The sequence below is a fragment of the Electrophorus electricus genome, chromosome 3 (assembly GCF_041902795.1).
Source record: "Electrophorus electricus isolate QZ-2024a chromosome 3, ASM4190279v1, whole genome shotgun sequence".
In the NCBI taxonomy this organism is placed as follows: domain Eukaryota; kingdom Metazoa; phylum Chordata; class Actinopteri; order Gymnotiformes; family Gymnotidae; genus Electrophorus; species Electrophorus electricus.
This window is the reverse complement of record NC_137499.1, coordinates 7,241,679-7,268,535: the sequence shown is the minus strand read 5'-3', so window position 1 is coordinate 7,268,535 and position 26,857 is coordinate 7,241,679. Positions and strand designations below refer to the sequence as shown.

At 35.7% G+C, this 26,857-nt stretch overlaps 2 protein-coding genes across 2 annotated transcripts in view; both read right to left on the bottom strand.

Annotated features, from left to right (window-relative positions):
- LOC113586059 (uncharacterized) overlaps nt 1–7,646 on the bottom strand; it is a 29,805-nt gene extending 22,159 nt beyond the window's left edge. Inside the window, exons 1-20 of the mRNA XM_081710087.1 lie at nt 7,549–7,646; nt 6,866–7,121; nt 6,427–6,541; nt 6,179–6,269; nt 5,979–6,085; nt 5,604–5,817; nt 5,302–5,424; nt 4,941–5,061; nt 4,686–4,824; nt 4,232–4,339; nt 4,001–4,070; nt 3,665–3,805; nt 2,731–2,895; nt 2,510–2,604; nt 2,285–2,411; nt 1,155–1,410; nt 1,009–1,058; nt 649–749; nt 344–495; nt 117–255 (exon numbers count right to left, since the gene is read on the bottom strand). Coding sequence (XP_081566213.1) covers nt 117–255; nt 344–495; nt 649–749; nt 1,009–1,058; nt 1,155–1,410; nt 2,285–2,411; nt 2,510–2,604; nt 2,731–2,895; nt 3,665–3,805; nt 4,001–4,070; nt 4,232–4,339; nt 4,686–4,824; nt 4,941–5,061; nt 5,302–5,424; nt 5,604–5,817; nt 5,979–6,085; nt 6,179–6,269; nt 6,427–6,541; nt 6,866–7,121; nt 7,549–7,627 — 2,649 coding nt within the window. The 5' untranslated portion in view covers nt 7,628–7,646. The remainder of the gene's footprint in view (nt 1–116; nt 256–343; nt 496–648; nt 750–1,008; nt 1,059–1,154; nt 1,411–2,284; nt 2,412–2,509; nt 2,605–2,730; nt 2,896–3,664; nt 3,806–4,000; nt 4,071–4,231; nt 4,340–4,685; nt 4,825–4,940; nt 5,062–5,301; nt 5,425–5,603; nt 5,818–5,978; nt 6,086–6,178; nt 6,270–6,426; nt 6,542–6,865; nt 7,122–7,548) is intronic.
- A 4,772-nt stretch (nt 7,647–12,418) lies between these two features.
- Nucleotides 12,419–26,109, bottom strand: LOC113586058 (mucin-5AC-like). Its single transcript, XM_035533628.2, has 19 exons — nt 23,504–26,109; nt 23,126–23,310; nt 21,237–21,408; nt 20,856–21,103; nt 20,078–20,261; nt 19,287–19,470; nt 18,940–19,118; nt 18,783–18,852; nt 18,524–18,654; nt 18,336–18,370; nt 18,077–18,245; nt 17,549–17,647; nt 17,414–17,454; nt 16,851–16,973; nt 16,558–16,653; nt 14,311–14,439; nt 13,966–14,005; nt 13,718–13,841; nt 12,419–12,804 (listed from the first exon to the last, which is right to left on the bottom strand). Exons 1-19 carry the CDS (start codon nt 25,635–25,637, stop codon nt 12,585–12,587), a joined length of 4,563 nt encoding a protein of 1,520 aa, XP_035389521.2. The 5' UTR covers nt 25,638–26,109; the 3' UTR covers nt 12,419–12,584.
- Nucleotides 26,110–26,857: the final 748 nt, after the last annotated feature.

Below are 26,857 nucleotides of genomic sequence, written 5' to 3'. Positions count from 1 at the left end.
AAATCTGCTTTTATATAGAATTCAAAATTACAGAGTACCAGCTAATTTGAACTCATTTGTTCCTGTATTTCTTGTATTGTATCACACATTTCTTGGTGCTGGCATTAGACCAATACCTGTGCAAGTGTATATTCACAGTTTCCACTAAAAACATATTTTTTGTCATCAAAGGTTATGTAGTGTCCATTCCCATACACACTGCAGGTTCCACTACATTGCTTTGTGGTACACTGCCATTTTCTGTCCTTACATGTGCTGTAAGAAAATAAATAGAATTTCGTTTTCAGGTGGCACACAATGAATGAAAACATGTTAGAAAGAATTTTGAAAATGTTGAACATACCAGTAGTTACAATCAAATTTAACACTGCTCCCAGATTGATAGGTTAGTCCATTATGGATACAAGGACAAAGGTCCTCAGTAATGCAACCACCTTCTCCATCTGACACAAGTCCAGAGGGACACACACAGCCAGACACACATTCTGTGCTGATCTGTAATGATGCAATAAGATAAAAATTGAATCACAAAAAAAATATCTAGATTATAGTTTATTAAAATATATATTGGGAAGCTAATAAGTATAATCAACATCAGTTTTATTTTAGTTATTACATGGCAGGTTATCCTACTTATTAGTAACTTACACAGGCCATGTCAAGTGTTTTGCAGCTCTTTTGACATTCAGACCCGGTCGTTTCAGGAGGAGACGTGGAACAGTTGAAGAATGTCATTGGTGCAGTACATACTAAAATTAAAAATACATACAGAGATAAATATACAGATGAACTCTTAGAATTCTATCATTTATATTTTTAGCATTTGGGAGATGCTTTTAACATTACTTTTCAATTTCATCAGATTAATAACTGCATGCATATATTTTTAGCTTTGCACCCTGTCAGATTTTATTTTATATTTTTGTCATCCTTGTGCATATTAAGTGTACATTAAGTAACATAAATAACAATATTAATAATTATTGTTCCTTCATTATGTTTATATACCTTCTGCCTTAAATTCACCAATGCAATCCAGTCTTCCCTGTTTGCAAGTGCTGAAATTGAATGAGAAATTAAAATCAAAATTATACACTGCTAATATCACTTGTTAAATTATTTTCATTCTTTTACACTAACAGATCAGACCTTACCATGTGGTCCCATCTTTGCTAATGACTTCACCAGCTGGGATCAATGTATTGAAATCATAACATGGGCAGCTGGCTGGAGGAACACAGGTGCCAATCTCATTCAGGTATGTCCCCTCTGCACAGCCACAGCCATCTACTGGTACAAAGCTCATGGTGCAGATGTAGTCCTTCTGGCTCAGAGACTGACAAGTACGGTCACAGCTAGTCATGTTGTAGGAATACACCATGGTGCTTGGGCAGGAAGTACTAAAAGATTCTGATGACAGATTACAACAACAGTTAGTTATGTTAGTTTAAATAATGGCTTGATATATTTTTCATTTATCTTCCAGAAAATAATTCACATTCATTTGTATTAATAAAATTCTGTTAAAAGACAAGATGTTACTGCGCAAGACCAAATCAGAAATCCTAACAATTATTCCTCCAGAATATTAGCTTGAACTGAAGATATCCACTTCTTAAGATTCTGAAAATATTTTTACAAACATAATTAGGAAGTTTTTTTTCCAAAACACATTTATTTTAATTGTTTAGAAATGTACCAAAGGCATTTACCATAGGTATTTATGCTGCAGATGCTTGTGACATGTAAATGTAAAATATAAAACCATCCCCTTTGGGAAATGTCTTATTTTCTCCCCACCACCTTTTGAAAGAGTAATCTGAAAATATTTTATATAGCAGCTTGCTGCAGATATGGTGGTGCTAAGATAATGTGGAAAAGTGTATTTGGTCAGGTCACACCTCTAATATGACATGTGACTAGTGGCTGGCATTGCATGGGAAAAAGCCCAGATACTTCTTGTTGTACTTATTGTTCAATGTGCAGTGATTTTTTGTTTTTTGTTTTTTAAGTGAATGAACTTGTCTAAGGAATTGATTTCTTAAAACAAACACAAACTTAAGGGGCAACTGAACACAGCACCCAGTCCCCATTCTTGTCCCCAGTGCTTTTCAAAGCCAAATAATGCTCATGCCATTTACTCTTAAGAGCCTGCATCTTTGGCCACATATTTACACTTCAACGTTTAAAGCTCTCCTAAATATATAGCCTCAGCCAAAGAAACATGTTTGGGTCTTTTAAGACATGGTAAGATAGTTTCACACTGATAGTAAATTTGACTCACTGCAGGCAGCTTCTCTCCAACCAGTAAGATGTATGCCCCTCTCAGCACATGCATACACGTATGATGATAAAGCAGCACACATACAGTCCTCTGTTTTTTCACAGTTACAGGTGTCATATATGCAGTTCTATGAGTAAAAAAAAAAGGCAGAGTAAAGTGAAATAACTTTGAGGAAGGATTATGTTTCTTTTCCCAATAATATTTCCAAGTATATGGTGAACTCACTGCTGTGTAGATGTCTGGACTAATTTCAGAATGGCACAATGAGAAGACTCCTAAAGGATCTGATAGCAGGGAGCACCAGTATTGTGCATATTTCTCTGTAAAAAACAGGAACAGGTGCTTACCCTTATTTACAAAAAAAAAATAAAAATTCAGTATCAACATGATGAATTGTATATAGAGTGTTATACAGGTCAAAGGTGAGAAAACTACATTATCCATACCATTTTCAGAGCTTAAACTGCATGGATTCTCAAAGCTTCTCTTGATCTCATTGCAGTCTGCTCTCATCTTCCAAGTGTTGGCAAAATCCACAGCAGTTGCTTGTATAAGTCCTCCGCGGATCTTGAAGTCATCTGTCTGCATGTTGTTGAAATTGCTGCAAAGACCTGTTGGATGCGAGAAAATAGCTTATTCTACATTATTCCCAAATGTTTTAGAGAGTATGATCCTTTTTAAATGTTTAACTTTGGAACATTTTACAGAGTTCTACAGTGCAAGTAAAATATTTGCATTTGAATTCATTATGCATGAATACAAATGTGTTCAGTGATCAATAAAACTGGAAAAATCAAATGTTGCTATTTTGACAAGTCATGACCAGAAAATTAGCTAGCATGCTTGGGACAATGTGCAATGCTTATGTCAAGTGATATATAAATACCTGCTAAATTGAGGAGACTAACTAATGAGTAGTAATGCGTAAAATTATGGATTGCAGAAGTAGCTAGATATCTTACCTGTAAGTTGTTTAGCTAGCTTGGCTAAAGACACATTAATGTTAGGTGGCATTTTAAGAAAGTTGAATGATATTGTTTAGCTTGCTTTTATGTTCAAATATTATGTGTGTAACAAGCGCAAACACACACACGGTATGCTACACAGCTTGTGTTCTAGATGAATATTAGTTAATTACTCTATTAGTGTAATTGGATTTGATTTTCAGTCTAGCCCAAATAAACGGTTGTCATCTCTCTGCATCACGAATAAAAAGGCATGTCAAGTTGGTGCTCAAAATTTTTTTTGTGTGATTCAATATTTTTTCTGTCAGGAGCACCAGGCTTATCATAGAACCCTGCTTTAGTTTTTTTTTTAAAGAGTATTCACATAAAATCTGTGCTAGAAACTATGCAGAAGTGTTAGAAGGCATATACACACCACATGTTTGTCCTTGAAATGTTGAGTTTACTGTGATGAAAACCTGCATGATGGGCACAAGCTGTATTTTCAGTTGAAGCCCAAACTTAAAAGAATGGATGATGATGAAGAAACTGGATGGCATGAAGATGCTGACATCAGCTGTAAAACGAAATCAAACAAATTACTTTTTTTTGTTATATAAAAACTGTAGTTAATTGAATCTTTTATATATATATATATATATATATATATATATATATATATATATATATATATATAAAGATTAAATTAGATATAATGACAGATCAACCCCAATAACAAAGAGAGAATCCCGTAATAAACGAATAAACTTACATGTAGAATGTGGTAATTGTGTCACTATTCTGTTGATGGAAACATCTCCATTTCGGCCCACAACGATCACCTGTATTGTGAATATGCATACATATACTGTGTGTTTATATATATACATACATACACACACATGTGTGTGTGTGTGTAAATAAGTCAATAATCATATATATATATATATATATATATATATATATATATATATATATATATATATATATATTAGAACCCTACATTGGATCCTGATAATGCCAAGATGATTGCCTTCAAACAGGTCTCAGTGTTAGTAATACCACATTTCCTAAGCTCTCCAAGAACTGTGAAATATGTGTCTGTGCAGTCCTGTGGGGAAGCAGAATGTTAAAGGTAAATTAAGAAATCTGAAAATATCCCCATTCCCCACATCCTATATTGAGCATGAGATAGATATCGATCTTATCTATTACATATTTTATTTGATCAGATAAAAAGTAAAACAACTAAAGACCAAGAGGTCTGACATCTAATTCTCTGTGCTTTTTTTAAATTTTGCATTAATATTGTAAATGTATATAATGGCCATCATCGCTAGAACTGACAAATCTGACTCTCAGGAAGTTAACTGGCAATTATTCTGGTGTTTAAGCCCTTAATCACTCTTCTCATTAAGGCTGGAAAGGAAGTTCACCTTAAAACCATATTAGCATACCTTTGACAGGACATATGTGCAATCTCCATGAAATGTGTATGGTTTTCCATCATAGGTTATGAAGTGTGCTCCTCCTTGCAATGAACAGGTAGCAGGACAGTTTTTCTCTGTACAGTTCCACTGACCCCCATTGCAGGTGCTAGGTGATACACAATAATTGAGTCTCACACTTGCAATGACTAGTTATTTTTGTATGATGCCTAAAAATAGCAGGCAGAACTATTTTATTTGAGACTTACCACAGTTGCCACTTACCACTTACTACCGCAGCTGGTAGTGTAACTTTCACCAGAGGCATACACTTTCCCTCCATGAGTGCAGGAACACTCACTGAGTGGTATACATCCAGATTTTGTTACATCATCAAAAACAGTGCCTTATAAGATAAAATAAATATTCAGAGAAATTGACGAAAGTTTCCAATATGTTTTGCAATCCAGTTTCCAATAAACTGTTTCATATTTTGTTCATATAAATGGCTAAGATTAAGGATCTTTGGACTACAGATTAAAGCTCTATCAATCAAAGCTATGATTAGCAAATCACTTTTATGTCTATATGCATCAGGGACACCTCAAGCATTAAGGTGAGGCAAGGCCTCTTAAACAAACATTACCTGGGGGGCAAAAGCATCCATCAATGCAATGTTGTGTACAATCCTTTTTCTCTGAGTTAGAACAGGTATCAATACATGGATTTCCACACTCCATATACACCATGCTTGCTGGGCATGACATTGCTGTAACAGACCCAGATAAATATATCAATATACTCAGATTAATATAAAGTTAGATATGGTGATCATGAGTCAATACATTGTACCATATATATATTTTAGTACAAAAACACAAACACCCAGGAATCCTCACAGAAATCAGCATAGACACAAAATAAACCAGGCACAGCCCATGTACTCACAGCAAAAATCTTTTTTCCTCCAGTTCTCTGGTACCCCTCCTGCATACGCACACTGTCGAGAGTATTCTGCTATGGTTTGGCATAGGCAGGAAAATCCAGAGGTTGTGTTACATTGGCAGAGATCCTTCATGCAGACTTTGACAAATGATTCAACTGATACAGCAGCACTGCAGTTGCTGAAATGGTTGCTGAGGAACAGACTTTCGCAGATGTTCTGCAGAGAATGATATCATTTGATGAAATACATAGTCTGCAGTATCTGTATTTGAGATGCTTTAATAAAACATGTTTTTGTAACTGTTACAAGCACTAATGCATCACTGTGCTTTCTTGTTGCACTCTGTATTCATATGATGCCAAGGTAGCTTTTGGTACCTCATCTCCGCAGTTGTCATTAACTATTGCAGCTTGTTCCTCACAGTGCTCTGTTGGGTCATCCATCTTCCATAGATTTCCATAGTCAGGAGCAGAAAGGTTCACTCCTAAACCACACAGAAATACATATTACAATTCAACTGAACACTCCCTTCCCCAACATTTAGATAGCAAGAAGAGTATCTGTAATTTTACTTTACCGTCCTTGATAAATTCATTGTAAATTGGGACTCCGTTGAAGTCACCACAAAGCCCACAAGTCTGATTTTTGTACTTTTGATTTAATTCAACCTGTAGAGAAAAAAACAACATTGGTTTTATAACCATATTTATATTTCAGCAATGTTACTTTATTTAAAATACCTGTAGTCTACTGATATTTCGTGTAAGACAGTATTATGAAGGTTTCAATATATATTTGCTTTCATTGTGATTAATAATAAGTTACCATGAAGGCATCGTCTAGGTTCCATATGGCTGTTACCCCCATTGTAGCTTTGACTGTGAGGTAATAGCTGATTTTCTCAATAAAAACACCTGGCCCATTGTATGGGACTGTTATCCTTAAAGAGAACACAACAACAACAAGAATGTAATTTGGACATTTTCCCCAATTCTACCTCACACAATTTTAAAGATGTAGAATGAATTAATTATTTTAGATTATTACATTTTTCAAGAGTCCCCTTGTTTAAGAGAAATGAGTAAATCTGCTCCACATTTATTTAAAAAACAGTGACAATCTAAGACATTTTTGATCATGGACATAAATAATTGAATGTTTTAGTCTACCTTTCCTCTTATAGTAAGATAACTACTTACTATAATAGTAGTTTTGGAACTACTATTGATACAGTTACTATGTAGCTTCAAAAAAATTCACTCACGTTTCTCCATTGACATTTATGGCAGAACTAGTTAGTTCCACTATTGTCCCTTCTAGCTTCATCGTGACCTTCATGATGGTGGTTTCATTGTTCTGGGTCTGCCGCCTTAGCTGAATGTTAAAGCCCTCATAGTTGCTCCTACACTGTGAGGCCAGGATGTGGTTGCAGGTGGATTGGAGTTGGAAGATATCTCCATCGAAGGTCTTGATCTGGTAGTTACCCCATGTGCTGCAGACCCCATTGCTTTCTGAAACTCCTGAAAAATGACATTATGAATTTAGCCTTCATACAACTTTAGTAACAAATATGGATCATATTAAAATAATTTTTGTTGTAGTTATTTTGTTGGATGATGCTTACTCTTGTGGGCAATGCTAAAGGATTTACAGGAAAGCATATTTATTTAACAATTCAATGGATTTTAATACAGGGCATTTTAACATCAATTCTATCAATTTTAAAGTCATTTCCATTTCAAATATTTATTTCCCTCTAAATAATCTCAGAAATGTACCTGTACAAATAATCTATCTGAAATTACTTGAAGGGATAATATTAAAACAATTTAAATTATATATAAAATGTATTATTCAGCACATTGTCATACTGTCAGTATGTGCATTAAATGCAAGAATAAAGTGTACTGTATCAAAGGTCATTGATATTTAAAGTTATGAACTTACTATAATGTGCTGCGACCAGTCCAATAGATAAGGTTACCCATATTAGCAGTTTTGTAGGTATTATATTTAATGTCCCCATGATGATGGTGTGGAGTGGCAGGTGCCCCACGGATTCAGTGAGATCAGGTCCATGCTGTGTTCAGATTTATACTGCTTGTCTTTAAGGAGGGACGTCAGACTGTTCAACTTTGGTAAAGGCGGGGCCATAGTTAATTTAACTTTCCTAAAGATAAATCCCTTCACGGAGTTTACTAGAAGAAACCATCTATGAGCACCGTGGCTTCAAGAGAGGGTTTTCACATATGGGTTAAAGGTTTAATCATGTTAGACATTATAGTGGCATTAAAATGATAGACTATCATATATTGTAATGTTCATAGTAATTAATTCATAGGTATTGCTTAGAGGTTTTTGCTATCAGTGAATATGAGTGAACATATTGCTTGAGTGACAATACCCAGTGACATTTTTTTAAGCAAATGATATATATCAGTGCCCATCCTATAGCCAAGTTTTGAATAATGACTGCATTAATGTGGAACAATGACTCATAATACATGAATCTGGAACACAGTCCCAAATCCTATAGTCTGCACTGAAACTTTAGGAAAGGAGATTATTAAGATTCCAAGTAGGATTAAATTGTGTTTGGATCAAAAGGCTGAGTCATGTCTTTCCAGGATCTGCATCCTGATCTACAGAAATGGCTCCTAGTAGCATAATTATCCCTAATGTATAAGCAGTAGTGTAAGAATAGTTACACTACTATAGTTTCTTGGTTTCTTTTAATGATATTCTTATGTTAACATATAACAGAAGGAGTCTATACTCCAGTTGTTCAGGAGACATTCTGGACTAATTGTAAATTAATCTCTATGTACCATTACTGCAGTGAACTGGCTGTGACCACAAAAAAATACATGTATCATTATACACTTTGAACTGCATAGAAAACTTACTTTAGGTGTTTCTATGGAACCAAACAAGACAAGAGCAACTTAAGATATTAAATACAAGAATATATGAACCTGTATGAGAATGTCTTAAAGTCTACAAGTATTCTTTTTAACAGTAAAAGTTTCCGTTTCTCTTGCTACATTGTTTACAGACAACCACGAATTCTTCCTATGAGAAGAATCACTGAATTACAATGGTCCACATCTTAATTTACAAATACTGTTGAGAAAAAAGCAATATTGTACCACAAAATGTGTTCAACTTTTTTGTTTGTTTTATACTTTTACAATTTACAATACTACATTCACAATACTACATGCATTCTTAATGGTTTCCATTCTGTTCTAAGTATTTGAAGATGTGTTCAATTGTTTTCTGAGGTAATAGGCTACAATTCAGGGCTCTGTTTGGGAAACTTGGCCCCGTACAGTTGCAGTGAATATAGATTAAATTACAATTATCCTAGAATACCCCTATAAATCTGTGTGGACCAATTCACCTCAACAATAACTCTCTTCATGTAGTCCCAACATTATCTATGTATGACCTCTGTGTTATGCAGCCATCATTGGCTGGTAAATACATATACAACTAGTTTCTTCTTCGCTAATTATCCTCCAGTCCTCCAGCTTGACACTTGGGAAGCAGAAGGTAATGATAGCTTTAAAAAACAAAAATTAGAATCCTAATAATTGGACATTGTTTTAATTTTGGTTCATCATTTTATCTTTACAAAGAATATAATTTGATAAAAGTGTTGGTCATAGAGAAATGGTCATGGAGAATTTCATTTGAGAAATTTGTTTTATTTTCACACTTTAACAAAAAATGGCACTGTCCAAGGTTTCGGATATCATGTGCAATATTAACAAATGTGTGTTAAGATTATTTATTTAAGTAATGAGAGTGTAAATAGCGTCAGATAGAGATTTTCAGATCTTGGGGCCTTAGTAATTTATTCACTGAATTGCTGATGACCAGAGAGGTCTATGTGAATTATATCTAAAACTAATTTTTGCCAAGATGTAGAGGAACAAGACCATGAAATTGTTTTCTATAGATAAGCTGTGCATATTCTTTTATATTGTGCATATCCAGTTATATTGGCAATAAATGCTGAATGTCCACGTAGTGTCTTCAGGATATGCAGAAATGCATGAAATCTGCTGTGTAAATAGAGCACATGCTCTATTTACAACTATTTACATCTATATTTAACTTAAGTGTTTGTAGACAGTGAGTGTTAAAGTCTTTGGGGTTCCCTACCTTAAAGATATTCCCTCACAGCACACCATGCTGCATATGACCAGTTGTGATATACTTTGCATAACATACAGTATATGCATTCACTGCATATAAAGCTATAGTTTATGATGTAGTGAATTGTGCAAATGTCATGCATGAAGCAAGGAGCTAGCTATGAGGAAATAAAACACAGTCTTAATCAAACCAATAAACCTATTTTCTCCCTTTGAACTGTACAAACACTTAACTCTTAGGTAATCTGGCTGTGGTAGACAGCATTCTCTTTGGTGTGGTCTCTGACTAAGCAGTCTTTCATAGGTGGGTGAGGTGTGCCTTAAAATTTTCTTATTAACCATCAGTGCAGGGCTTCAGTTATACTTATACATTATTGCAGCTTTGACGTTTACCTGTGCTGCTATATTAATTAAATACAGTTAAGGCCTGCTTTTTTTAGAAACAATGTTCAGAAGCTGGTGATTCAAAGAGTGAACATTGGAGACAAACTGTGCAGAGTAAAAGCCATGATACTTTCAGAGAACTTGATTAGAGCAGTGGGTCTAAAAAGGCTTGTATTACTCAAAACCCATTTGTTTTTCACAGTGTGGATACCCTAAAGTCCTTAATGTTGTATTATTGATTCATACACATGTAGTTTAATGTTATACTGAGTTTTATAATTATTATAAAGCTCCATGTATCAGTTTTCCCAACATGGAAAAAAAGATAATAGTAATTAATAGAGTATGCCGCAACAGCTCCCATAGCCCTTGTCCTCAGTAATTAGAGCTATTAAGTTGCTAGAGGCTATGTGCATAGTGAAACAGTGCCTGTTTGTTCAAAACAAACTCTGAGGCATATTTGGTCACTCAGGTGTAGGGTGTTGGGTAATGCAATTATTTCACAGGCACTAGGTAAATAGATGAAGCTTAATATCCTCTTGGACTAAACTCAGTTAAGGATGCGGGACTGAAATCAATAGCTCGGCAGTGTAATTCAAACACGTAAGGTAAAGATTGATGTACTGCACTGCCATGTGCCAATAAAGATTAAATTGAGGAGACAGAGGTGAACAGAGAAAATATATTATGTAAATGTTACTTTGTAAGGCTTTTAATTGTATAAATATGTACCAGGGGTGGTACAGAGGGAGGGCCACTTTACACAAGTGATTTATCATGTTTGAGTTATGTGGTGCTGTTGGTGATTTTTGATGTGGTATTTAAAGTCACAATCATTAAACAACAGGTTTCAAACTGAGTTTGAAACACCAAAAACCAAAACTAGGACAAATTGTATTTTTGGGTTGGGGGTTGTCAAAAGTTACAATGGTTTAAAAAGGCATGAACTGCCTTTTTAAGGTCATGCCACAGCATCACAGCATCGGATTCAGGTCAGGATTTTGACTAGGGCACTCAAAAGTCTTCATTTTGTTTTTCTTAAGCCATTCAGAGGTGGAGTTGCTGGTGTGTTTTGGATCATTGTCCTGCTGCAGAACCCAAGTGTGCTTCATCTTGAGGTCATGGAGGGGAGAACCACTTTTTCACACAGGGCCATGCAGATAGGTTTTATCTTTGTCCAATATTTAAATTTGTTTTATGATCTGAAACATTTAAGTGTGACAAACATGTAAAAAATAAGATATCAGGAAGGGGGCAAACAATTTTTCACATGACTGTATATTATATTTATATGAGGTAGGCTGTAAAATACATTGGAGAATGGATTATTAAATGTAAAACACTCATTAAAATGTAGTGATTGACTAAGAGCAGTAAGACTTAAACGTGCTGTGCAATAAACCCAAAGTAAAGTGTAAAGTGTCCTGTGCATAGTGTGCAAATGCAGTCCAGAGTTCAACAGCAAAAAGCATTTGTGTGTGTGTGTGTGTGTGTGTATGTGTGTGCATGTGTGTGCATTGGAGTGCATTATACTGTTGAACAAATAGAGAAAGTGGTAGTTGTTCACAAGTCTGATGGCCTGTGCATAAAAACTATTCCTGAGCTAGATGATGTAATGTCTCCCTGAGAGCCTTAGAATCCTGTAAGAGCAAATCCCAAACCAGACTGTGAGGTTGCTGATGAGGATATTCTTGAAGGTACCCCTATAGAAGTTGCTAATAATTTCAGCTGGTATGCCAAATTTCTTCAGCCTTCTCAGAAAGTACAAGCATTGCTGTAACTTCTTTACTAGATAAGATATATTGTGTGACTAGGAAAGATCTTCACTGAATGCTGAGGAATTTGAAGGTGTTCACCCTTTCCACCTACGCTTTAGCATGTAGTGGTGTGTGTCAATGATATAATGAACACCGTATAAATTATTTGAAGCTTATTTGCTAACTAAAAAAAGACTTTCAGATCTTCATGGAGTCATTTTCCCCCATTTCTGGCTCTATATGATAAAATTAATCATACAAAAAACAAAAACTTTAGAAATGCCTTATTTTTAGAGGTAATGTTCATTTTTAATAGTACTAATATGCTAATATGAATATACCAGTGTAACTAGAACATTCTTTTAAATTCCTGACTACCATCTCATTCTTTTTTATGATCATTGCATTCTTCAGCATTCTTCAATGCTGAAACATAATTTCTGTGCATCATTAACTTCAATTCATATCTCTTAAATATATTGTCCTTTTATGCAAATGAGAGTTGACAACATGTTTATTGCTAACATTTATTGAATTTTAAGCATCAGAAAAATATAATAATAAATGAAAGATAAAAACAAAATACACCTTATCTTCATGTGGTCAGATGAACCAGAAAAGCAAAATGAACTGTAAGCAAAGTCATAGTTGGATTAATATTGATTTGAACAGAGTGAGGTTACTCCAAACGGGACCATCGGCGTCTGCGCTGCTGCCTCCCTGCAGCTGTCTCCTTCACTGTGCATTCTGTCTCCAGGCAACCACACTTTTCAATAAAGATGTAGCTGTGTATGGCCGTTGACCCATCTGGACACAACAGTTCTGCTTCTTTCTTGCTGGTCGCCAATTCCTGGCAACAGGAGCATGAATGCTGGACTGTCTTGGCTTGCATCGAGTATCTGAGGAGGTTTGAAAAGAGGGTGTAAATGTGTAGTCCCAGATAATACCAAATAATACTAAAGAAGCTCCACTGCAAAATGATATTTCACTTGTTAACCTAGCAGGTTTTTCCCTCTGATTTTCTCGCAATAACTGTGCCAAGTGTATAACTTTGAATCCTGAGGACTCCAGAATGTAGTTTTGACCACCCAGTGTGACTGGAGCAATGTGCATGTATAGTGCCCCTTAGTGACATTGCTTGGCCACTGCATTTTTTTCAGGCCATAGAAAATAGTTTTACAGTGTTTATTTGCCCAGTGCCTGGTTTAAGATGTTGGTTCTATGTGGTTCAAAAACTTTTCTTGTATAATTATCCACTTCATTAAACATTATATTCTCTGTAATTCACTTTGAGAATTTAGCCTTCATCTCCACTAATTCATATTCTACTTCAAATAAATACAAGTTTTCTTCATATTGAAACATTTCTACATTGTCGTCAGACATGTTTGCTTATGTAAGGGTAAAATGTCAATCTTGTAAATTGCCCGAAAGATACAATTGTAACAACAGTATTGAATAAAACTTGGTGTATGGCTACTTGGTATCTGATTAACTAATATGTAAATTATTATCTAATATAGTGATTTATAGTTAAATGTTTGGCCAAGTAAGTTAAAACTATTCACAAAATATCTTGAGCATGCACTATTGCTAAAATGGTTTTATGCATACAGTAACAATCATTGCTTTTATGCCATGAGGAAATCTATGAGAGATGATTTTTGAAAGGAATACCACTGATAAAATAATGAAAGTAAAAGATGTAAAATTACCCTAAATGCCAAAAATGCATGTTTTTTTAAGGTTTAGTACAGGAATATTTAAAAATATTTTTAATGAAGTTCCGATGATGCTTTTGTTGTCGCTTACACAGAAGATGTCCTACAGTTGCCTTCACAAGTGGTCATCTCTACTTGTTTCGTAGTCCTGCAGCCGTTACTCTCAAGAAATGTGGAGGACTTGCTAACATGGCAAATCTTAGTCTTGTTTATACCTGGAGAGACCAAGCAGTTTTATGATTTTATATTTCAGTGTAAATACAGTTTTGCTAAAAATATAATATAATTTTTTCCTAATGGTGGAATATCATCTAAAAGGGCAGAATTCAAATATCTTACAGGTTTTGCAGCAATCATTAGGACCAAAAACAGTTGTTCCCTGCATGAGATAAAGAAAAATCATTATGCTGCAGGAATAATGTCTTTTAAATTGCTGGCAGTTTAATTAGCTGTACTGTGTTTATCCAAAAATAAATAAATAAAAACAAGTTAAATAAAAAAACTAAAAACAAACTGAGCATTTGTGGTGATCATCATCTTTCATATATTATGATATGGTACACTAATACTTAAAGAGTCATTATGACATGTTGATTGTGGAAACTCAAAGAACTGAGTAACTGTCACAGTTCATTCCTATTTTTTTGTGGGTTATGTTCCTGTCTGTGTATATGATCAACTCACAGGAATGCAGTCATCTTCATTGTAATATGGACAAACAATTTTGGCCTCAATTACAATGAATTGTGTGGCAGTCTTCACACATTCAAACTTCAGACACTTATTCCCAGGTGGAGTCCAGACTTGATCGGGCTAAAGAGATACAGGAAAACTCAAAAAGTGTATTGCAAGCAACATAAGAGGAAATAGACTGAATATGAGAAAAGTTTACTATTCGATTACTATTATGATTACTATTATGATTTCTGTTTGAAATGTCACACGGTTGTGTACAGATGTGCAAATACTCAAGGTTACTAGAGCATTTATTAATAAAATAAATGACATTCAAGTGGAATTTGTTTATCATGTTGTCCATAGGATAGTCCCTTACCAAGGTGGAATGTTATGACCTAAGTATAGCATTTACATATGATTTATTGCTCTGGTCAATATCTTAAAAAACATTTGAGAATGTGAATAACAATAAATTAGAAATAAAAATGCATGGAGCACCTAAGTTGACATGGTGGCTGTGTTAATAAGGCATGGCCACAAATGATATATTAAGGCCATGAAATCATATATTGAGGCCATAAATTACTATCTTGTGGCCACTAGATAATATATTGTGGCAATAATATAAAACATTTCAACCTAAAATTAAGTTTCTCATGGGTATAAATTAATGTTATTTAATGTATTTTAAAATGAATGAGTGATAATATTACATTTTACTTCAATCTTGGACAACATACTGCAGTCACTGGCATTGCAGCATGGATATACCATCAACTTGCATCATTAAGCAAATTCTCAAAGCGAATAAACTTTTTTGAGGTTGATTAGCTGATCTTGAGAATAGTGTCAGTTTTATAGTCTTTATAAGTTTACACAGATAGCATGGATATGTTTACATGGATAGCTTTATATGTTTACATAGATACTGCTGGATGCATGTAAGGGTAATTCTCACAGCACTGGAAAGTTCAGCTATGTGTCGTAGTCACAGACTCAACCACAGGCAGTATTTGTCTAAGGGACCGAATTTTATCAAGGTGAAATATATTTGCCACAAATAAAACAAACCACAAACAAACCTACATTCATGTAGTCTACATTCTGATAGACTACCTACAAACTATGCTAAAATGAAATGCTGATAACCTATTTATAACCAACCAGCCCAAAATACCAATGCCCCCAGCAGAATTAAATATGTCATGTTTGCTGCTCCTGTTTTGGGGCAGAGAGAATAGGTGTCCATGGCCAGTGCTGATATACCGAAATGCATAAAGGAGGATGTGTGTTCCTTTCTCCAATGTGTTGTGACATTAATGTATTTGACTTATGTGCAATAATAATGAAAAAACAAATGTTTCTAAATGACCTGTATCAGGCTGTGGATCTGTGCATCTTAATGATTAATGCCCTCCAGCTAAAGTAACTTGAGAAACATATGGTAGACTCTGGATCGGGACTAAGGTCTAAAATTAGTCCTATATTGACATGTTAGAAAAAGAACAAAATGTTTTTGTTATTGCAGTATTTCTCACCCTGATATTTTGAACAGAATATTCAATTATCAGGCAAATTCTGAATCCACATTTTTCTTGTTGTTTCATTAATACTCAAATTGATTAATGTTGAAGGACCTCGTTTAAAGAACCCATTTCTGTCTGCAAATATCATACCATTTTGTAGAATGCATTGTATCGGATACTTAGCAAAAGCTGAGCAACCCCTGCTCCAGGTTTCATGTCAGCACCATGGATAACAGGCACAATTCTATACAGCCTCAGAGATTAAATAAAAATGTATTTGTGAAGGACCAGGCAGTCACAAAAAGTCCATAAAAATTCCTTAAAACTATGTATCTCAGCAGTGAGTGTATACTATACACTATACAACATTTGAATAAACTCTAATAAACATGAAGTCAGTGGTCAGAATATTCTGTTGGTCAAGTTATTGATATGTTGGTTAGAACAATGAAGCCACAAAAGTATGTCATTCCCATAACATATTAAGACATTGCCTCAAATCACACAATTTATGACCATGACCATGATCTTTTGGACACAGCATAATAATCTTTGGCCTCAATATATTATTCTGTGACTATGCCTTATTAAAAAAACAATCACCACATCACCTTTGGGGCTCCCTAAAAATTTGACCTGATTCAAGAGAAATAAAAAAACTGCAGGACGAACTATGACTGTGAGCATTCAAAAAGTGGCATTATGTTTACATTGCTTAAGAACTCACCTGGATGGTTTCAGTGATGTTATAAAACCTGACGACACAGCTGATCTGCACACATTTTCCACAGCATTTCCCTAGAACTGGTTGGTATGCATACCCCTTAAAAACAGAAAAAAAAACCAGACAGAATGCAAGATGTACCAAATTTAAAGAAAAGCACATCTATGACTGCTTTGTTAGCACACACTTCATTTTTTTCTTGAGCATATTCAATAGTCAAATACATTTATGCAGGGTCTTTTAACTAGCAGGTGTGTTTTATCTAACAGTCAGATGGCATGGATGACTCTACTCACCAGTGGGCAGTTTGTTTCACATTGAAGAGGATGGCAGTCAATTTTGAGGAGGCCACTTTGGAAATCAGTCTGATTGGTACAAAGACACTGCTCACATTTCCTCATAGGAACAGGTACACCGGGCTGTAACAAACAGATAAAAACTGAAAACAGGATAGCATGTTTCTCCATCATCATTACATTAATAGATTGGGGGCAATAAATCCAATACTGGACACAATTCAAGCATTGCCTCAAGGAGGCTATTAAGGAGAAAGATGTTACATTTACCTGATGCTTTTGTCCAGAGCAACTTACAATTATGACTGAATATAACTTGAGCAATTTTGGGTTTATGGCCTTGCTCAGGAGCTCAACAGTGGCAACCTAGTTATACTGGGGCTTGACCTAGCAACCTTCCAATTACGCGTCAAGTACATTAGCCACTGAGCTACTACTGCCATCACAGCTACAATTTTAGGAAATTTTTCATTTTGCAGCCATTCTAGCTTTGAAATGCACTTTTCCATTTGTATAATCTTTTTTATCAATTACATTTTTGCTGTACCTCAAAAGAGTCTTACCATATATTCAGAGATATTGAACACACAGACTTTTTTAGGCTCTGCAAAAGACAAAAGAAATAATTTTACATGTCCAAGTGTATTCAATGTTTTCTAGAAATAATCCAACAGTTACACATACTAATGTGCCCTCACCACAGCTGTAGGATGGACAGCAAACTCCCATTTTAATCATTTGATTGAATCCAACAGGGCAAGTGTGGTTTTCATTGGGACAAAGACGGCCATCACACACTGTGAATGGATTATCATAATTATATTAATACACACATATAAGTTGCATTGATTCTATTAATGCTAGATTCTTTTAATATGTATGATGCATTAAATATATCAGATGTTATTATGCAGTATATGTTTGTTTGTTTTTTCAGAAGAATCAGAAGGCAAAACCTTTGTTTGCATTTGGTCTTTTAAAAAAAGGTATTACTACTCTGCAGTTTGTAAACCCATTATATTTAACAGCATCTATCTGTCACTTTTGTCCAAAGTGACTTACAATTATGAGTGACTATAACTTTGAGTAATTGAGGGTCTTGCTCTGAGACCCAACAGTGGGGACCTGACAGTGGTGGAGGTTGAACTGGTAACCATTTGAGTACTAGTGGATTATCTTAACCACTCAGCTACCAGTGCCACTGCTGTTCCTGCCCTGTTACTTACCACATATTGCTTTCTGGCAGCAGCCAATTGTCTCTGTGATCTCCAACTGACCCTTTTGATCACAGATAAGAGGTTCTTGGGTAGGACAGGTGAGAGCCTTACAGGACACAGTCAAACTGTCTGCATTGCAAGTACAGTTCTTACAATCTGCAACCCATGTCTCGCTGGCCTGAAGGGAATTAGGTGCATATTATTAGTAAAGCACACTAATAATACTGTCTGAAAAAGAACGCTATGCCGAAATCATCTTTTGTCTTACCATTTTCCATTGTTCATTAGGCAACATGCAAATGCCTAAAGTTTAAAAATACAAATTATTAATTCAACATGTTTGGGGGTGTTAAAATTTAAAAAAAAAAAATCTACCTCTAACATACTTGCAATGATAAACCAATTATACATTGTAGAGTTAGTTTCAACTTTGATCATACCACTGTAAGAACTTACTGCAGTTAGGAACACAGTTATTCTTATCTGGGGCCAGTAATATAGTGTCTTCTGGGCAGTAGCACCCTTCCCAGAGCATGGTTTCCAAAGCACTGAAAGCATTCTTCTCACTTATAAATTTCATGTTAAACCTGTATTGGACAAATAAAAGTAACTGGCTGGACACATATGCTTTAAAAACATAATTTCTTTACTTATGTGATTTATTTTTAATCCCTTTTTCAAAGGAATCGTGTATGTATGTTTTATTTCAGAGTACCTTGCATCACAAGTTGGTGCAACTTGAGGACCACAAGGTTTGTACACAGCAGGGGCTTCACACTTGAAACCTGCATGTGTAATATATAGATGCTTGTGACTGCTGTGAGTGAACTGTAAAACTGAACTTCCATACACGATTGCTTTAATGCACTTACCACACACTCCATTTGTAGCTCCTCTCCAGTCAATGCAGACTCCTGCCAGAGCACACTGCTCTGCATACATCTGCAAACTGACACAGCCAATCCATGTGCTGTTCATGTGGCAAACATCAAAGTTGCAGGCTATCTCATAATACTCATATGAAATAATATTGTGGCACATCTCAAAGACCCTGTTGAAAATAGGTTAAACACAAACCGAAAAGTAAATATTTCTGCAAGCATTTAAGATGAACTACATTTCTGTAGCAAAAAAAATCAAACTGGGTAAAATGTAATAAGATTATGTTGTAGTGAAAAAAAACAAGGATAAATGTTATGATTTTGGGAGGAGTACCTACTTGCTACTAATAATTTTACAGATTGGAGAAGGTGTGCATGGTTTTGGGGTAGGCACAGGTACTGGTGGTGGGCAGTAGCTATCATTGTCTTGAACTTGCCAGAAAGGGGCCATTTTTTGGCAGGATGAAATAAGGGTACCATTTGGTAAACGGCAATCATCTGTGCGGTTATTATCACATGTTCCTGAAACGCATAACAAAAGTGGTTGGCATACACACCTGCTGAGCTTTCACTTTTCGTATGTACTATAAATGGTAGAATTATACATTATTTTCACCAAAATGCATGGTTATCTGAAATACATTTTTAAATATTTTTTTGTAGTTCTGCCAGCAAAGAGTTATTGCTGGAATAAATTTATCGGAATAAATTTAATCAAAAACAAATATGTTAGGAAGAACATAATATTCTGTAAGTGAAATAATTATGAAGATGACTACTGAGTTACTTGGGCCGTTACTTTAAAACATTTTTTGTTTTACAGGAAGGCAAAAAATATCACAGCTAATAGGAATCATATGTTACTGGAGATAGATGATAGGAGTTCAGAGGGAGGATAAGTCTTTAACTAGCAAATAAGTAATGACCATAAAGTCATTTGACTGAATGTTTTTAATGTTTCTGTATTACTGTTATAAAATATTTTGGAAGAGTGAAAGTGTCAAGCATGATGACACTATGATTAGAAAACAGATAAGCCTGAGTCTGTGGTTTTACAGAGGGTGGGAAAAAAGTGATTGAAGATTAAGTGCATGGAGCAGTTATCTGAACAAAACAACCATAAACTTACCACACTGTCCCTCAGTGTTACCATGGAAGTTCTGCCAGGAGAGGTTAATAAAAAACATCATACCAGTGAAGGTCACTTGTGCACCAATTTCTGGTATCACTAGCAGTGATTCAATGCCATTGTCTGTGACTCTGAAGTCTTTATTCATATATGGTAGTTTCTCTCGCTTGTGGTTGATATAAATCTATATCAGAAAAAAAGGGGATTTCTTTTTACTAAATTATCAATTAATCCTAGTATTTGTCAGAGCATATTCTGATCACCAAAGCACTCTACAAAATATGCAACTGTATCGTTACTTATGGGCCTGTCAATCACATTAAAAGGAAACACCATTCATAAAAAGAAGTTTTAATCTATCTCCTAAACAATATCTTTCCAAAATCACTTTTCATCAATCACTGCAGAATTAGTCATGATTTTCAAGAAAGAGTTTTTGTGAAATACATTAGGTTACAAAAGTGATGGAATATTATTGCAAAGAGATTTTATGAAACAATACTCAGACTAGCTAGAGTCATGCTGTCCTGCCCATTAACACAAATGTAACCAAATGGCCCACAGCTGCAAACAGCAAGTGCCATCACTGAGATTCAAATTATAGCAACAAAACCTAGTTTTGTAAACTAAAAAATGCCTTATTGGGTTGAGCTACTGTGATCTGTTTCAAAACAAGATCATTTTTTATTGAAACATACATTTTAGGTGATTTATGTTTCAACAATTCAAAACAAAACTACTTTTTAAATTAAACTATAGAAATTATTAATTTTGTTACCAAGTTTGTGACAATTCCATTGGAAATCTTCTGTGACATAGTAATCACATAGGATTTGTAGTAGACTATCAGAGACTTAGGACATGACAGACCATCTTCAGAACCACAATAGACATTGTTGATAATGACACTGAAGTTATATTTTGGATGTATTTCTTTGACTAGGACATAGGAGCAGTTTCCTTGAAATGGATAGTATGTTCCATCAAAAGTGATGTAATGTGGATCCCCAAAACCAGTGCAGATACCTAAACAAGCCAGAACACACCCATTCTATTTTAACATAGTAACCTTGTAGAGAGTATATTATAATGTGCAGAACAAGTTTTTATTGGATAGAGTTGATAAACTGAGGAAGTCAGTCATGTAACATGTACTCACATTGGCATTCATACTGAGAACAGCACCTAGATGAATCATTGACTTTCTGTGGTTTGTGATTGTTTACACACACTGGCAAAACTGTAGGCTCACAATGCACATGTTCATGCTTGATTATTCCATTGATGCATGTAATATTGGCACATTTCCCATCTGGAATAGTTTCATTATTCTGAAAAAAAAAATGAGTTAGACTTGGACATGTGTGAGGTGCAAGAGGCATATTAGTGCATCCTGAATAATACTGGAGAGGAAATTATAGGGTTGTCTACCAAAAGAGAAAAATACAAAAACAAGCACTGCACACTTGAGCATTGTAACAAAAGCTGAAGGCAGCCACCTTACCTAGGATTCAAACCCAGGTCTGAGAAAAAGTAAACATGAGCATTGTCCACTGGACCAAAGAGCCATAGCAAGGGGAACATCCATTTAACCTTCCTAAGTGACAGTCTTCGTCACATGCCTGCCTTATAGCGGTCCTCTCACAGTGCCAAAGCAAGCAATAACTCTTAGTACCAAGGCAGTGAGCAATGCACAGCACTGGAGGAGAGAACCAGTGGGCTTAAACAGAGGGGCAAACAAACTAGGCACAGGTGCAAAGGATCAATAATCAGGTGAATGGTCACAGAGGCTGTGTGTGTGTGTGTGTGTGTGTGTGTGTGTGTGTGTGTGTGTGTGTGTGTGTGTGGTTCTCCCTCGGGGTGCCATCTGCTCCATGACACCAGCCATAACCTATCTACATTATTATATTTATTATAATAAATGCATTGCATTTGTTAATTAAATGTATTACAGTAAAAGCTAATTTTGCAGGTTTATATTTTCTTTAAAACAAACAAAAAAAAACCCCAACAAAAACAATTAACAAACAAGCAAACAAAAACCAAACAAGTAGATTAAGTGTTTAAATATTACTTTAGTTTGTGCTTCAGGACACCCACAACTAACAAGTCATATATAAGAAATTTGCATCTTTGCATCCGTGTATTGAACAAATGAGGTGAGGTCAGTCATGTAAAATGACCCTAAAGTTATTCTTGCTAAAATATATGCTTAAAAGATCTTTTCCTACAGTGCTGGGCTGCAATAGCCAAGATATAGTTGAAGTAACTCAGCGTGTATATCTTACATTTAAGAAACATTCATTTGTGCTTATCATCCTCTGCTCACTTATGAGTTATGAGCTTATGAACTAAAAGTTGCTAGTGCTGTTCAAGAACAAAACTATAATACTTGTAATCATGGGCCTCATGATTGTAAACCATGTCACTGTAAACCATGCATGCCAGCACCAAGTTAATGTCAGAGAAATTCTTGTATGTAATTCAACCATATAAGTAAATAACTATAATTAAGTAATTAAAATGAGAAGTTGGACTTCAAAGGCAAAATTTTTTTTTTATTGAGTCTAGTTAAAATATTAACAACATTCTCAATACTGCTACCTACTGTAAAAATGTCCCTAGCACATAGAGGTACTAAGTGCCCTATGTGAGCCAATATCCTGCACATAGAGATTTGACCAATAGGAGTTTGTCAGTAAGTTAAAAAGAAAGTTCTAGGAAGACCTAAGTCATCGTTCCAGCCAAAAAGTAAAAGAAGCTTCAGAATACTGAGCAAAGATGTAAATATCAACATAAAAAAGACTAATCTAAATATTTTTGAGACCAGTCCTCATGGACTAAGGAAGAAATTAAAAGCCATAATTTGTGTGAATAGTCAAAGCTAACATTGTGATTTCCTAGTATACATAATAGGGTCAAGCAACTATAGTATGATCAATAATAATGACTGATGAGCACTAGTGAAAGCTTGATAAAAGTTGATTAAATGCAGACAGAAAGTAAAATGAATGATAGTAATTGTAAGAGATTTATGTATTAGCGTACCTTTAGGGGTGGCTTGTGTTTGTCACAGTTGAGATGCAAAGGAACTGTAGTTGGTGATGATGTAGTTGTGCTTACACCACATTGGGTCATGTTTGATTTAATAACACATACATCATCCTCAGTCTCAACACATGTTGCAACATAACACCAACCATCAGCATCACTTACATTGTAAATAATAGAACCTGTTAAAATAAGTTTAAAATTAGAAATTCATAAATAAATTGGTTAATAATATGACCACAACTTTAAACTTTTAATAATATATTATTTACAACTATAGAATTAATGATTGTAAATATGCTTATAATTAATACTTTTTCAAAAATAAAATTAATCATGACATGACATTAAATACAAGAAAGTACTGGGAATTACCTGAAGATACATGTTTTCCGTTAACGATGCACACACATTGGGGAGAGGGAATCAATGTTGCTGCTGATCCAGTAATGACATTAAAAGTTGTAGATGAAGGTTTAAATTGTGTGACTGATGTCAGTGTTGATGGTATTGATGTTGCTGGAGATTTTGTTGTTATTGTGGATGTAGTTGTGGGTGTAGATTTTGGTAAAGATTGCGTGGTTGTTGTTGTTGTTGTTATTATTGTTGTAGGACTAGTACCAGCTGTTGGACAATTTGTTTCACAACAGAGTACTCTAATCTCATAGTCAAAGCATTGCTGTTGAAGACCCTGGTTTTGGTTCAGACAAATCAGTCCATTCTGTGCATTACAAATCACATCCTGTCCTATCTCGGAAAGTGGCAACGTCGGAAAAAGTTTTGCTCTGCATTCGACATTGGTTGGACTGGAACAGATGTTAGGATAAATGTCAGTTATCCTTTTAATTGGTACTATTTCACCACCGTTGGGGCCTGTTGTAGGAGGGCCAAAGTCCATCCAATCTGACCAAATACATGACTTGGTGCATCTTCCTGTTGTTGGGGTAACTATTGGCATAGGTGTGGTTGTAATTGTTGTGGAAGTTGAGCTTGTTGGTAAAGGTGTTTTTTTGGTTGTGGTTGGTTCAGATGTGGTCTGAGTGGCAGTGGTAGTAATTGAGGTTGTTTCTGGAGGTGTTGGTTTTGTCGTGGGTGTTGTTGTAGATGTTGTTTTTGGTGAAGATAGTGTTGTTGTTGTTATTGTTGTAGGACTGGTACCAGTTGTTGGACAATTTGTTTCACAACAGAGTACTCTAATCTGATAATCAAAGCATTGCTGTTGAAGACCCTGGTTTTGGTTCAGACATATCAGTCCATTCTGTGCATTACAAATTACATCCTGTCCTAGCTGTGAAAGTGGCAATGCAGGGAAGAGTTTTGCTCTACATTCAACTTTTGTTGGACTGGAACAGATGTTAGGATAAATGTCAGTTATCCTTTTAATTGGTACTATTTCACCACCGTTGGGACCTGTTGTAGGAGGGCCAAAGTCCATCCAATCTGACCAAATACATGACTTGGTGCATTTTCCTATTGTTGGGGTAGGTGTTGGCGTAGGTGCAGTTGTTGCTGTTGTAGAAGTTGAGCTTGTTGGTAAACGTGTTTTTTTGGTTGTGGTTGGTTCAGATGTCGTCTGAGTGGCAGTGGTAGTAATTGAGGTTGTTGCTGGAGGAGTTGGTTTTGTGCTGGGTGTTGTTGTAGATGTTGTTTTTGGTGAAGATAGTGTTGTTGTTGTTGTTGTTGTAGGACTGGTACCAGTTGTTGGACAGTTTGTTTCACAACAGAGAACTCTAATCTCATAGTCAAAGCATTGCTGTTGAAGACCCTGATTTTGGTTCAGACATATCAGTCCATTCTGTGCATTACAAATCACTATCTGACCTAGTTCTGAAAGTGGAAGCGTCGTAAAGAGTTTTGCTCTGCATTCAACTTTGGTTGGACTGGAACAGATGTTAGGATAAATGTCAGTTATCCTTTTAATTGGTACTATTTCACCACCATTGGGACCTGTTGTAGGAGGGCCAAAGTCCATCCAATCTGACCAAATACATGACTTGGTGCATTTTCCTGTTGTTGGGGTAGGTGTTGGCGTAGGTGCAGTTGTTGTTGTTGTAGAAGTTGAGCTTGTTGGTAAAGGTGTTTTTTTGGTTGTGGTTGGTTCAGATGTGGTCTGAGTGGCAGTGGTAGTAATTGAGGTTGTTTCTGGAGGAGTTGGTTTTGTGGTGGGTGTTGTTGTAGATGTTGTTTTTGGTGAAGATAGTGTTGTTGTTGTTGTTGTTGTAGGACTGGTACCAGTTGTTGGACAGTTTGTTTCACAACAGAGAACTCTAATCTCATAGTCAAAGCATTGCTGTTGAAGACCCTGGTTTTGGTTCAGACATATCAGACCATTCTGTGCATTACAAATCACTATCTGACCTAGTTCTGAAAGTAGAAGCGTCGTAAAGAGTTTTGCTCTGCATTCAACTTTGGTTGGACTGGAACAGATGTTAGGATAAATGTCAGTTATCCTTTTAATTGGTACTATTTCACCACCGTTGGGACCTGTTGTAGGAGGGCCAAAGTCCATCCAATCTGACCAAATGCATGATTTAGTGCATCTTTCTCTTGTTGGGGTAGGTGTTGGCAAAGGTGCAGTTGTTGTTGTTGTTGTGGAAGTTGAGCTTGTTGGTAAAGGTGTTTTTTTGGTTGTGGTTGGTTCAGATGTCGTCTGAGTGGCAGTGGTAGTAATTGAGGTTGTTTCTGGAGGTGTTGGTTTTGTGGGGGGTGTTGTTGTAGATGTTGTTTTTGGTGAAGACAGTGTTGTTCTTGTTGTTGTTGTTGTAGGACTGGTACCACTTGTTGGACAATTTGTTTCACAACAGAGTACTCTAATCTCATAGTCAAAGCATTGCTGTTGAAGTCCCTGGTTTTGGTTCAGACATATCAGTCCATTCTGTGCATTACAAACCACATCCTGTCCTATTTCTGAAAGAGGCAGTGTCGGAAAGAGTTTTGCTCTGCATTCAACATTGGTTGGACTGGAACAGATGTTAGGATAAATGTCAGTTATCCTTTTAATTGGTACTATTTCACCACCGTTGGGACCTGTTGTAGGAGAGCCAAAGTCCATCCAATCTGACCAAATGCATGATTTAGTGCATCTTTCTCTTGTTGGGGTAGGTGTTGGCAAAGGTGCAGTTGTTGTTGTTGTTGTGGAAGTTGAGCTTGTTGGTAAAGGTGTTTTTTTGGTTGTGGTTGGTTCAGATGTCGTCTGAGTGGCAGTGGTAGTAATTACGGTTGTTTCTGGGGGTGTTGGTTTTGTTGTGGATGTTGTTGTAGATGTTGTTTTTGGTGAAGACAGCATTGTTGTTGAGCTTGTTGGTAAAGGTGTTTTTTTGGTTGTGGTTGGTGAAGATGTCGTCTGAGTGGCAGTGGTAGTAATTACGGTTGTTTCTGGGGGTGTTGGTTTTGTGGTGGATGTTGTAGATGTTTTTGGTGAAGACAGCATTGTTGTTGAGCTTGTTGGTAAAGGTGTTTTTATGGCTGTGGTTGGTGAAGATGTGGTCATAGTGGTAGTGGTAGTAATTGAACTTGTTGCTGGAGATTTTGTTGTTGTTGTAGATGTTGTTGTGGATGTAGTTTTTGATGAAGATTGTGTGTTTGTTGTTGTTGTGATTGTTGTAGGACTGGTACCAGATGTTGGACAATTTGTTTCACAACAAAGCACTCTAATCTCATAATCAAAGCATTGCTGTTGAAGACCCTGGTTTTGGTTCAGACATATCAATCCATTCTGTGCATTACAAA

What these genes read in the sequence shown, in the direction of transcription:
- LOC113586058 (XM_035533628.2), bottom strand. Translation starts at nt 25,637, where the DNA reads ATGGACTTTGGCCCTCCTACAACAGGTCCCAACGGTGGTGAAATAGTA. An exon ending in TTCTCAGTATGAATGCCAAT is followed by an intron (nt 21,104 to 21,236) that starts GTGAGTACATGT and finishes TGGCTTGTTTAG; the next exon opens with GTATCTGCACTGGTTTTGGG. An exon ending in GTGAAACAAACTGCCCACTG is followed by an intron (nt 16,654 to 16,850) that starts GTGAGTAGAGTC and finishes TCTGTTTTTAAG; the next exon opens with GGGTATGCATACCAACCAGT.